This window comes from Hibiscus syriacus, unplaced genomic scaffold, assembly GCF_006381635.1.
Source record: "Hibiscus syriacus cultivar Baekdansim isolate YM2019G1 unplaced genomic scaffold, ASM638163v2 tig00004258_pilon, whole genome shotgun sequence".
Taxonomy (NCBI): domain Eukaryota; kingdom Viridiplantae; phylum Streptophyta; class Magnoliopsida; order Malvales; family Malvaceae; genus Hibiscus; species Hibiscus syriacus.
In genome coordinates, this window is record NW_024062009.1 from 273,232 (window position 1) to 287,276 (window position 14,045).

General features: G+C 32.6%; 1 protein-coding gene across 1 annotated transcript; it reads right to left on the reverse strand.

The window, feature by feature from the left end:
- Positions 1-9,976: 9,976 nt before the first annotated feature.
- Positions 9,977-12,679, reverse strand: LOC120193028 (cinnamoyl-CoA reductase 1-like). Its single transcript, XM_039195661.1, has 7 exons — positions 12,670-12,679; positions 12,174-12,307; positions 11,921-12,090; positions 10,932-11,117; positions 10,680-10,842; positions 10,381-10,570; positions 9,977-10,248 (listed from the first exon to the last, which is right to left on the reverse strand). Exons 2-7 carry the CDS (start codon positions 12,289-12,291, stop codon positions 10,116-10,118), a joined length of 960 nt encoding a protein of 319 aa, XP_039051592.1. The 5' UTR covers positions 12,292-12,307; positions 12,670-12,679; the 3' UTR covers positions 9,977-10,115.
- Positions 12,680-14,045: the final 1,366 nt, after the last annotated feature.

Here is a 14,045-nt window from a genome sequence, read left to right on the forward strand (position 1 = left end):
TTGTCCACTTTTCTCATTGATTTCAGAAAACATAATATATAACCACTTTCGTTTTTATTTAATTAAGATATAGTCACCACGAGTTAACGGTCTTTAACAGTTAACAAATTAAGTGATGTGAAAGTAAAATATTTTTTTATAATCACACATTTGGATTATGTTATTTATATATTCTCTCAATTTAATTCTATTTTTAATAAATTAAAATAAATTTAATCATCTAATCAAATTATATCACATCTCATGAGTGTCATGTGCAACAACCATCCAAATAAACCATTAAATATAATACTCCTACTTTTACCATTATATTGTTTTGCTGGACCTGCTCGATGGAGACAACATATTTTGCCATGTTATTTTAAGCTTTTAACATTCAATTGAAGTTGCTGTTAAAACAATTTGATGTGCGCTTATGGACTATCTTATGCTGATTCAATTTCATCATCAGCATAGGACATAAACATAAGCTATATCTACCAATGTCACTGTAACAATCTGAATTTCGAGTAGTAGTTTTGAGTTTATTCAAGAGGCACGTGGATCTCGCGAATTTTATAATTTAACTTGTTAGGTTTAATTGGGTTGAAATTATGCCAATTAATCATAAAAATAAGATTTTTGAATAGTAGAAAGATGAGAAATGATTAAATGTGTAATTTCACCTTTTTTTAAAGATGAAAGCTTTTATATCTCTCATCTTCTTATTCTCTTCATTTTTTTTATTTCTTTCTCATTTTCCCTCTCATTCCTCTCCAAACTCCATAAATCATAGGTAAGTCCTTTAAGCCATTTCCAACTTCTTTTAAACTTCATTTTCGTTTCTAATCCCCCAACAACATTATTTTAATGATTCAAGTCTTGGGTTCCTTATAACTAAAGAGAAAATTTGGGGTTTTCATCCAAATCACAAAGAAAATGAGTATGATTAAGCAAGGAGCTTTATTTCGGGATTTATACATCAAGGTAATGTATTTCTAATCCATTAGAGTGTTAAGAATTTCATAAATATGAAGAATTTCTAAGATTTACGAGTTGAGCATTTTAGGGTTTAAACTTGATTTCATTATTAAATGACGTTTTAGGTGTAAAGAATGTGTTTTATGACCATTTAAGACCCTAAGTAACTTCCTAAAGCTTTAGCACATGATTAGGAACCAAACTAAGATATTTGAGATGTTTTTTTGAGTGTTTCCTGAGCCTAAATAAGATATTTATGGGTTTGAGTATTGATACTGGATGAATTAAGATAAAACTTAGGGATTTCCAATAGGGAGTATCAATATTGCTGGGGAGAGTATCGATATTGCCCCTATAGTATTGATAGTGAGGTTAATGATATTTATATTAGGCCATTTTTTAGCAAACATAAGCCATTTTTGGTATTGGAACTCATAGGGTATCAATACTTGACCCTAGGGTATCGATACTATAAGTAGAGTATCGATAATACTCACTTTAGATGGTCAGATTCGACCCAATTAAGGCCCGTAAGAGTCATGGATGATCCAAAATTGTAGAACTTAGTCCGTGGGGGACATAAATGGCCAAAAGTCCCAAAGACACTCATAGGAGTGGGTTACAACCAAAGTAATCATAATGGGTGTAATGCGTCCAAGTATATTCAGTTGAACATGTAGCGAACACCTAAGAATAAAGGACCGTTACAGAGGATGTACCAGCAAACGATATTGCAAATTAACCAGATTACAAAATAACAAAGTTGCGTACTGTAAGAATGTTAGTGAATGGTGAACAAACAATTATCCCTCCAATTCGAGGGTGAATTGAGGGAAAGTGTAGCGAGAGTGATTAGAATGTCGCTACCCGGTATTGAATCTGAGTCTGTTATTAGGCTAGCTAGTGTTACAAACAACGAATAACAAGCACAATCATCATTGTAAAATCACAAAATGCTTAGAGACTTCTCTAGAGACAGAAATGACTAAAACACATGTTATAACCATTTTTTATAAATAAATAAATTAATTAAATTAAAAATAATTATGACTTTATTTTGGTAAATTTGGATTTTCATTTAATTTGAAAATTTTGAGTTGCCATCGACTTTTGGGTTAGATAGGACGAATACCTAAAAAACATCTTTCAAAGCTGTAACACCCCTAACCCGTACTCGACCCGGATACAAGTCCGAGATGTCACATTGACTTTTTAAAACAATATTCTTATAAAATAACAGAACATTTGGACTTATATTAAGAAAATATGATAATATACTGTTGAATTATATTTCGTTATAACAAATTTAAGTCATAAAAATGTTTTATGAATTGTACTATACTGTATGAATAATACCAATACTGTTTAAATAGTACTGTGAACAGTAATGAACAGTACCGATGCTAAAAATTTTCCAGAATGCTACAGGGGTATCGATACCCTACTACAGTAATTCCGGCCAACATATATAAAACTCATAAAAACTTAACTTTTTATCACTATAAAGTTATCATTTACATAAATACGTTTAAAACATTACAAAACTCAATCATATGATTTTACAAAACTAATTATAATATATTGGATTCAAACCTTTATTTACATACCAACTACAATCAGTATTACAAAATACAAATTATTCATTTCTTTTCTGATCTGATATTTGGAAAGGAGAAACTGGCCTGTCTTGCATAACTTTTATCAATCTTCCTCTTCTCGGAACCTACGTGTGAAACAATCACACGCTAAGTCGTTGACTTAGTGAGACATATAAACATATAATAAAAATCATAAAATATTTCACATAACAGAATGCATACATGTACATAAACCACCATTATCAACATCAATATCATTATCATGATCTCTATCATTATCAATATCATTATCATTAACTCATTTATCATATGATCTTATACTTATCATTTTTGTGTATCATATAATACATATATAATTTCACAAAAAATAACACATATAACATCGTATAATTCTTGCGAAACATTTCATATCACCAAAAGCATATACATAACATATATTGTATTTGTTATTATCTATTTATTAGCCCATGTACACCTGTAATTTAGTATAAACAATAATAACATTTTAACATGCCAACATGTACACACTTTTTACATCTTTTATAAGCCCGTGCATACTAATGAGAACTCAAGGTATATGAGTACTATGAGGTTGTGCACACTTACGCTGTCACCACAGCTCGTATAATAATATGTCCATATGTCCCGAAGAACATAGATAAACTATCCATATGTCTCGAAAGACATAGGTAAACTTTCCATATATCCCGAAGAATATAGGTAAACTATCCATATGTCCCAAAAGACATAGGTAATCTTGTCCATATGTCCCGAAAGACATAGGCAACCCTCAACTCTTGGCATGCCAACTATACCACTAGCTCTCATATCACATAACATATGCATTATCATTTATAACAGTTCATATCACTTGTATCATTCTTATATGATCTCATAGATCATTGTATAACATTCTTGTATGATCTTATAGATCCCTTTTCATATAACCTATATCACATAGGTTCATATCATATCCCATGTGCATGTAATCATGTAGATCATATCATATAGCTTATATAATTTCTCATGTATTCATATCTATCATGCACATATAATAACATATGACACATATACCCATAACTTCATATCACATAACATGTAATGCAAACAAGATGTATTAATACATACATGTAATCACATAAGTTATATCATTTCACACTTAGTCACATGGGTCATTTCTCATAGCATATATTACATGGTTCATGTAATATTTTCATGTAGTCACTTAGATCATTGTCTTATAACATATATCCCATAATCATACAAATCATCACATCGATCACCAATAAAATAATATTTTAGAAGCTACTTCTTACCATAGTAACTCCATCACTGGCTCATCGCAAGCCAATGTTTATTCAATAACATAAGTACAAATTAAATTGCACACACCTTGACACTTTATATATCCAAATCCACTTCTATGATTTATCTCTTTGGATTGATCCTAACTTTGCAGTCGTTTCAGAACTTGCTTGTGCTCGATATCTACACAACCATATATTTTTAAGGTAATTATCAAATATCTACACCTTGTAATTTGATGATAATAACTTAAAACAAATTTAATAGACCCATATTCACTTTTTCCTTTAGGGGGTATCGATACACTCCTTAAGGTATCGGTACCCTTATTGCATTCTGGGATTTTTTGTTCAAGAGGGTATCCGTACACATACATAGGGTACCGATACACTCTGCCCAAAACATGTTTTTTCACCCGAAAATTCATCAACTCTTCACTGAATTTCCTCATACAAAACTCCTTTCATACCACCAAAATCAACTACAACCATTTTAACTAACTTCTATCATTCCAACACTTTATTATCTCCCATACTTCATTCAAATTCTTAAAGTTAAGAATCACACCAATTTTTTCATGTTATCCAAACTTAATTCTAACACTTATAACCTCTTATTCTCCTATATGACTAGTCAAATTCAATCTCAAAGTTCTTTTATCAACTATTTTTTAGAAATTCATTTAGAAACTTCTTATCTTTAATCTCTCTTCATCTTTTGATTTTAAGACAACTTAAGCTTTCCTTAAGCTTAAGTATCACTTAAGGATCAAAACCCATACTTAAAATCAACAAATCAGAAAACTTACCTTTGCTTGGCTCTCTCCCACGTATGAAGAAGAAGAAGGAAGAAGGAAGAAGGAAGAAGGAAGAGATTTCTGGAGAAATCTCTCAACCTTATCCCCATATATATCATTATCTTATCATTTCCAAGTCAAATGACCATTTTACCCTTTAATTCCTTTAATAATTACTAACAACCCTTCAAGAAATATTTTCAAATAAGTCATCGAACTATTCAATTATTCTACTTTTAATCACCAAATTCTGAAGTTTTACAATTTAGTTAATAATCCGGTATTGAGGATATTACAAAAGCAATTTTAAGAAAAATCGTTTTTAAGATAAAAATTGGTCTGCGTGTTAACTAGAAATTCATTTTTAAGGATTCGTTAGTCGGTTATGCATGGTGAAGGGTTAGCACTCCCACATAGCCCAAAATTAGTACCTTTAATTATATGTTGTCAAAATAGCGGGATTTTACAAATTTGAATTCAATATTTAAGTTACGATCCTTTTATTTCGATGAAAAAATGAGTGAATTTATTTATAAAATACTTGACTCGATAAAAGGTGGTTTAATTCACTTAATTTTATTTAAAAAGTATGTTCTCTTACTACGTGTATTAACAGAAATTGAAATCCAATCATGTTGGACGTAATTTCATTAACTTACGACACAAGACAAATGGAAAAATAAATGAAACCAACAATAAATATTTATTTTAATAGAATAATTTCACTAAAAAACATAAAAAATATTTTAATTAACTTAATATATCAAAAACATAAATAAATATTAAAAAATTATTTTTTATTCGAATAACCCTCAGCAGGACACCCCAAGTTTTTGGAGGTCTTCTATAGATTAGTTGAGCAACCAAAGATTTCATAAATATTAAAATATTAAACAGATTTTGGTATTCGAAATAAAATATATGAGTAACAAATAAACAAATTATTACCTTAAACAATGTATACATTTATACGCGAGTATATAATAAATGTAATTTATAGGTGCATTACTATATTGTATACATATATTTAACAAACATAAATTAATGCACAGCAAACACATATTAGATCAACATAATTATAACTTAATCAAAAATATTTAAGGTTAATATGAAGAAACGAATCCTAACAGTGAAGAAAATACAAGAGCTACACAGGCAATAATTCCACAAGAATATTCAATCATTAGAAAAATAGTGACTAAAAAATAAAAATATTAAAGTTGCAAGTTAAATGTGATATCAATATGAAATTAAAATCACATGCAATAGGGACTAAAATGAAACGTGTGTGAAATTGAAGGCTTGAGATACGAAAGTGTGGATTTCGTTTAGTGACCATATTGCATATATTGAAATTTTAGGGGCCAAATTACAAAGAACATAAGCAAATTCGTGCGATTAAGGACCAAATTGAAACATTGAAAAACCTGAACGTATGGCGGAAGGGGTTATCCTATAGAAGCCCGAAATACACAGGTTGGCATGCCCAAAACGACGTCGTTTCGTCGATGCTATATAACCCTTTCTACTTTTTTTATTTCATTTTTTCTCATTTTTTCTTCTCTCTCCCTCTCATTTCTATATGCTCCAGACTCCAGCGAGTGACTCCGCTGCCAGCCGTTGTCCTCCGGTGGCCGTTGGGCTCCAAATTTTATGGGGAGTTTTGTTATAATGTCCTGAGCACGGATATCGGGTCCGATTTTGAAGAAAATGTCTCGATGTCGACGAATCGAGGCTGAAACTATTTATCTTTCTCTCTCTCCAATCTCTTAATCCGACTGTTGGATCGACTCGATTTTGGAATATGTTTCTCCCTTCACCCGTGCGCACCTCCTCACCGCCCCAATCTACGATCTAACCCATCGAACGCCGACGAGGAACTCCGACCGAAGGTAAGCCCTCATTTTCCCTTTGTTTTTTTTCTATCCCCTTTTTCGATTCTTTTTTTGTTCGATTCTTCCCCGTTCTCCCTTTTCTTTTCTTTTTTGATTCGAATGACCTCCTTTTTTATAGTGATAATTTTTTCTTTCACTGTAGACAATGATGATTGCAGGCGGTGACGGTAGTGGTTTTGATTAACAGGCGACGGTGTCAGGCGGTGATGACAAAATAAGGGACAATAACAGGCGACGACAGCTGAGCAGGGGCTATGGTTTAGGGTAGATTATGGTTAGGTTTGATTTTGGGCCTGTTTACTATTGTGCTTGGTGTATTGGGCCTGTAAAATGTAAATAAAAATTAATATTTAATATTAATATAATAATAATAATAATAATAATAATGTAAAAAGTTACAACCCGGACAAAAACGGGTGTCTACAACACCTTTAAGTAATGAATGACCATAATAAAATTGTTTAATAAATTAACAGCAGTAACAAACTAAGAAACCCCCACATAACATTCTAGGTAAGAGAACGAGTGAGATAGCAGCTAGTGAAATGGTGACCTCACTTTAGTGCTCTAGCAATGCTAGAGTGTAATCAGACTACCTTAGTTGCCCTATTGAGGTATTGTCAGTACACGAAGAACTTCAGGGGCTAACTAGGGCGCGAGAGTAAAACACTAGTGAGGAGTGAGTTAGTGATGTTTATGTTGTGTGTCCTTTGGGCCCTTAGATATGCATGTATAGTTGCATCAATCTAGTACAACAAATATCCTTAAAGCTTGGCTTGACAGCTATATGAGACCGAGCCAATGATTTAGTTGAGCGGGAATTGTACTGAGGCTATGTGACACCGGGTTCCCCCTCCATGATCTATTGACTATGTGAGGACCAAGAAATCATTTAACAAGTTAGTGGAAATTTCATGATGCTATGTGACATTTGGTTCCCTCAGTTAACTAGTGTCTGATAGCTATGTGAGACCAAATACTAGCAGTGTCGCATTCAGATAATGCATAGCAAAGTCAATGTTGCATTTAGATAATGCACGAGAGTGTCAGTATCACATTTAGACAATGCGTAGTAGTTACAATTATAAGGGTTAGAGACCCTTTAGTAGTGTACTCATGGCGAGACCCTTAGTAGAGGATTAACGGAAGCGTGAGACTCACATTTCAGTTATAGAACAGTTGAGCCCTTAGTATGTAACACTTGATTAAGATCATGCATGTACCTACTGCTTAGTATCATGTCTTTAGCATGCTTATGGAACTCATAATGATGCTCTAGATTAGCGATTATGCTGTTGGGCTTTGTAAGCTCATCGTTATGATGTTTCCGTTCGCATGTCAGTAGCTCGAGCCGTTCGTGGTGCACCGTCATAGCAAGACTTTCAGCATCTCTTTTAGAGTACTGTACTATAGCTTTAGTGGTCATGTGTATTCATAGAACCTTATTCATGTATTTGAGTTGAAAACCTTAAGTTGTATTATTTTGGTTTTAAATTATGAGTCACGGAGCTTCGATTTATAGATTTTGTTATAACTGTTGTATATGTTTAACATGGTACCACATAGCATATTTTTAAATGAAAATGATCGAGTTTTAAAAGTCAGTAGTTACCTCGGCAGTCCAATATAACACTTTAGGCCCAATCGGATTTAAGGTGTTACAGCCGCCTTATCTTTCAAGGTTTCCTTGTTGATTATACGATGAAGGCTATCTCAGTTTGTGGCTGATACATGGAAATCTTACTCTTCATCTTGTATTTTTCATGTTATTAAGCTGCTTATGGACGATCCTGTGCTGATTAGGCTGTTCTCCGTTAGCACATTAACATATTCATAACATATTATGTTTTTTGATCTCCTCGTCACTGCATGAGGAATGTCTATTCATTCTGTGGCAAACATTACACACCTATTTACCTTATATTTATGTTTTCATAGCAGTTTTGTTTATACAAGGAATGGCTACCCACTGGATGGTTGTCACAAAACTATCCACCTCCGTTTTGTGTTTTTATTGCTATTGACTGTGATTATGGACGGTCTTGTGCTGAATAATTTATTAAAAGTAATATTAAATTGAGAGAATATGTAAATAATTGAGATTAAATGTGTAATTATATTAGAACATTTAACTGTTACGTCATCACTTAAGTTGTTAACTATTGACGACAGTTAACCCGTGACGACCACATCTTAATTAAATAAAAACGAAAGTGATCATAATATGTTTTTTTTAAAATCAATAATAAAAAGTGAATAAAATACAAACATAAGCGATCAATTATATAGTTAACATTTTTTAATTTGATTAAAAGATTAGAAATTTGAGAATAATCATAAATGAAAAAGAGACTTCTTAGGTAAGAAATTCAAGGTCGATCTTGCCACGCATAATCACTTTCTTTCGGTTTATCATTCCTTCCATTTACTATGAAAAATATGGGGAAAATAATATTAAAGGATGAAAGGATTGGTGACCGATTGTGTGACCATTCACCATATTTATTAAGGGTAAATTACACAAACGATCACTAATAATTGAGTAAATTTTTATTTTTCTCACTGAAGTTTTAAAAGTAACAAATTGATTACTAATATTATTGATTTATAACAAACTGGCCACTTGCCGTTAACAACCTTTATTGCAGTAACAAAATACTGACGTGACACATTAAATCAGCTAACTCGACATGTTTGACATACTGTTTGACTCTTCTCCTCCGCCTTATTTCTCTACTAGAGTCAAGAATCTATTTAAGTTACTTAGAAGAAGAAGAAGAGGAGCAGGAAGGGTCAAACGGTCGGACAAACGTGATGAGTCAATTAGTTTAAAAGAAGAAGAGTCAAACAATCGGTCAAATGTGACGAGTCAACTAGTTTAATGTACCACATCGGTATTCCGTTATTATAGTAACGACCTTTAACGACGAGTGATCGATTTGTTATAAACCAATAACATCGGTGACCAATTTATTACTTTTGAAACTTCAATGGGAAAAATAAAAACTGACTCAAACATTAATAATCATTTGTGTAATTTACCCATTTATTAATTTTGACAAATGAAATAAACTTGCGTTAGAGGAAAAAAACAAAAGATTTTTTTTGATTAAGAAAACAGAATCAATATGTTATAATTTCTTTATATCCAATCATTCGAATATTATTAATAAAATAATGCAAATAAACAGAAAAGATGCTTAAGATCACCTTCACCAAATTCAGAATAAATTATTTTTAATTATATTATACACCTAACCCATTATGAATAAATAAACATACGGCAGAGACATTAAATATTTAAATGAAATTAAAATAATATTCCATCACTTTCATTGTTCAAAATCTTATCTTTATTGTTTAATTTATTGGCATGGGTCAGGAATCGATGAGTTTATAAAAATAGTTGGGCAAGCTCATAATATCAAATGATGAAAGGAAAAGACATGCAAGCTATATGACACTGTTGAAATCGTTCAACACAAGTGGGATCACCATGAAAACAAAAGTAGAGCACACAGTCAAGATTAAGGAAAATCAAGCAAAAAACTGGTTTAAACTTTAATCCAGGATTCCAGCTTTCTTATAGCTCTCAATGGAATCCACAAGAGTTTCTTCCAAGGGCCTATAACTCCACCCTAGCTTCTGTAACTTTTCTGAACAAAGCAGTTCTTCCTTCCCTCCCTCGGTTAAGCTGCCAATCCACAAGTGTTTTACATCACAAAGAAGAAGAAAATCATACGCAGCAAAACAACATATTAACTCCTAAGGGGTTAGACTAGAAGATGCTATAGGTTCTGGCGTTCTGCTACTGCAAGAGATGTACCTTTTAGGATAATTGTATTGAGGAAACATACTTCTCAACTTATCAGCAAGGTCGCGTGCTTTGATCCTGTGAGCCGTGCATAGGTACCTTCCTTCGGCCTCTGGCTTCTCATACGCCAGAAGCAATGCCTGAGCCACATCGCGCACATCAACTATGCTTCGATCTCTGTTTTCTTGAGACTCGTATCCTTCTGTGAATCAACACAATACAATGGAAAACCAAACAGCAAACAGTATCAGAATAGAAATGGATAGAACAAAATGCCAATCTAGGCCTGGTAAGAGTCGACACAATACAACCTTTTAAAGTTTTAATGAGAACCAAGCTACTCGCATTGATGGTGGACTGCATTAGCGGCCCCAATATGAGAGTGGGACAAACAGAAACAACATCAAGGCCGGACCTTCTGGCAAACTCAAAAGCCACACTCTCTGCTTCTGTTTTTGAAAGGCAATACCAATTCTGGGAACAAACAATTAAACAAGACGTTTGTTTATTAACAGTGAAAAGGAATATCAGGAAGTATCACACTTGTGTAATGAGTCACATACGTTTGTTGATGCACAATATTCCTTGTCAGACCAGCAGGCCTCATCCATGATCTGACCCTGGGGCCACCTAGGGTTCAAGAGAATAGCAGCCACAGAGGACACGAAAACAACTCGTTTAACATTGGCTTCAAGACATGCTTTAAGCACATTAAGTGTGCCCTTTACTGCCGGTTCAATCAACTCAACCTGTAAACGAGAAGTCTTTGGATTATTGTGAGCAGCCGTATGGAAAAATACATGGTGATGATGATGTCTATGATTTCAAAACTAAAGCCATTAGTCCAAGTCAAATCCACGACTAAAACTATAGCTAGCTAGGGGCAGAGCCAGTGTATGGGATGTTCTTGTTAGGGCTGTAAATAAGTAAGATAACAAGCTACTCGAGTTCAATTCAATCAAAACTTGATCAATACTTTAATCAAACTCGACTTAAATTTTTAATGAGCCGAGCGAGCTACATAATATTTGACTCAAAAAATTCATGAGTAACTCGAAAAAATATGACATCAAATTTTTAGTTTTTTAAAATAAAATTATTGATAATATTAGAATTTATATGTTGTTTTTTAAATACAATTTAAGACTTTCATGAAGGCTCATGTTCAAACACATATTTGAGCTTCAATGGCATTAAGTTTGATAATATTTCGAGTTTAAATTTTTTCAAGTTGTATTTGAGTTTCAATTTTTAATTTCGAGTTGAAAAAAAATAATTTAAACTCGTGAGCTTTTTGAAAGGAATCAAGCCTTAAATTTTGATTTTGAGTTTGAGCTCAAAGCTTGCCTCGGTTTACAGCCCTAGCTGTTGTAGTGGAAGTAGGAATAGTTATCTTTTAGCTTTTTAATTGGGGGGACGCGTGCATGTACAAGGCTCTCGATATGCCGCAGAAAAAGCTCAATGGCTCTATTAACAGTAGAAAAAAGTAAGAAAAAAAATTAAGAAAAAGTAGTTAATGAACGAAGAATTTGAGGGTGGGGTTTCTTCTTGCCTGTGGATTAGGAACGGAGGAGGAGGGAACGGGAGAGGCAACGTGGAAGACACCGGTGCAGCCGGCAATGGCGGAACAAAGAGAATCGTAATCCAATACATCCGCCTTGAAGAGTTTGAGGTTGTCAGATGTTTTCTCAAGCTGATTCAAATGTGCATATTTGGCATCCCCTGCCAAAAATCCAACAAATCAAGTGACAAGAAATGTAAAAATAGAAGGTGCGGTTGTTGAGCCAGTAGAAATAAGAACCAACCAGGTTGCCTGACGGTGCCGTGGACGACGTAGTTGTTGGAGAGAAGATGCTTCACAACCCAAGACCCAAGGTACCCTCCGGCTCCGGTCACACACACTTTTCCGATCGCTTGAGCCATAGTTTCTCACTTTCTTCTTCCAATGCCTTTCTGGACTTGATCCATCACACGACACTACGACAGCGACTTACATTCGTTAATACTGAACCACAAAAATACAAATTAAATAAAATGTGATTAAAACAATTATCTGCGTATTTTTCCATTTTCTAAAATAGAAAATATTACGTCCACTAATATCTATGTGCTGGATAAGGTTGGGCGGGGAAAATCTTAGCAGTGAGTTGATGTGGTTGATGTGGTTCATCAAATGGCCATGACTCTGATACGTGTAAGCATACGTAAATGTAAAAGAAAACATAAAAAAATTGCGTACGTTATTTAAACTAATATATGTAATTTGTATAGAATATTTTTTTAAGTTCAACGTATCGCAACCTTCTTTTATTTCGATTAAATACAACAATTTTATCTATATTCACCTATACAAAAATTTTATATTATTAACACGTGATGGGTTTGTCGTTTTCCAAGTGTATATGTTGATGTATGTTGTACGGACATGTAAGTATTATTAGGGTGATAAAAATTGATTAATTCAAAAAATCAATTTTTTTTAGAATTAAGTTATTCGAGTCATTTGAATCAATTTTAATTATCAATTCGGTTTTCGAGTCGACTCGAGTTGAAATTTTAAAATTTCAGGTTACTTAAAAAAAATGAAAACATGACTAATTATTTTAATATTTTTACAATTTAATCTCTGATTTTATTATTCCTTTAATTTTTTATTTCTTTTAAGTCCTGTTTTACTAAATTTGAATGATACACTCTTAAGTCATTGTAGAATACAATTATATTTTCAATTCCTCTTTTTGATAACAAACTTTTTATTTTTTAATTTAGTCCCTCAATTTTTTGTAATTTCTTTATTTTTTCAATTCATCCTTTATTTTAAGTCTATTTTTACCAAATTTGAACCACATACTCATATACCATAATAGAATACCTAAGTAGCTTCAATTCTTCTTTTACTAAAAATGTAATCTCTTTTTTATTTAGCCCTTTAAATTTGCATTTTACTTAATTTGGTCTTTTGACTACAATTGTTCGCAAATTCTTTCTTTCTATCATCCTTTGTCTCCTTTATACTCTAATCAATATTTTACCCTCAAAATATTTATTTAAAATATAATATTATAAATATATTTTATAATTTAAATTGTATTTGATATATTAATAGTATTATAATGTGAAAAGAATAATATATATATTTTATATGGTTAAATAAAGTCACAAAATTAGAATAAATCCTTCCTATAATACTTTAAATAATTATAATAAAATTAGTATAGAAACTCGAATAACTTGACTCGAAAATATTTCAAGTTAAGTTCGAGTTGTAAAATATGGCTCGTCAACTCAAATAGCTCTAAATTTTTTAACTCTATTCGACTTAACTTGATCACTCACCCTTCCTGCATAAATTTCTATCAGATACCAACTTCTCTTGCAGCTTAAGTGCATCCAAATAACTGAAAAAACCCAGTTTTCACGCCTTAAGTGGACCTCTCATTCACCGTAGAATACACCGTCAACGAGCACATCTCCTTGATTTATTGTTTCAAGCTTCACCTACTACTACATCGCTAAATGGCACAATAATAGATGAAACTTAAAATAGCACTGCAGCGTAGCTTCACTTAAAGAATTATCATTTCCACTATCTCCACTCCCATCCTCTTCCAAATAAAACTTCATGTTCAAAGAAATATCGTGTACATTTCTGAAGGAACCACTTCTGAAATCTGATT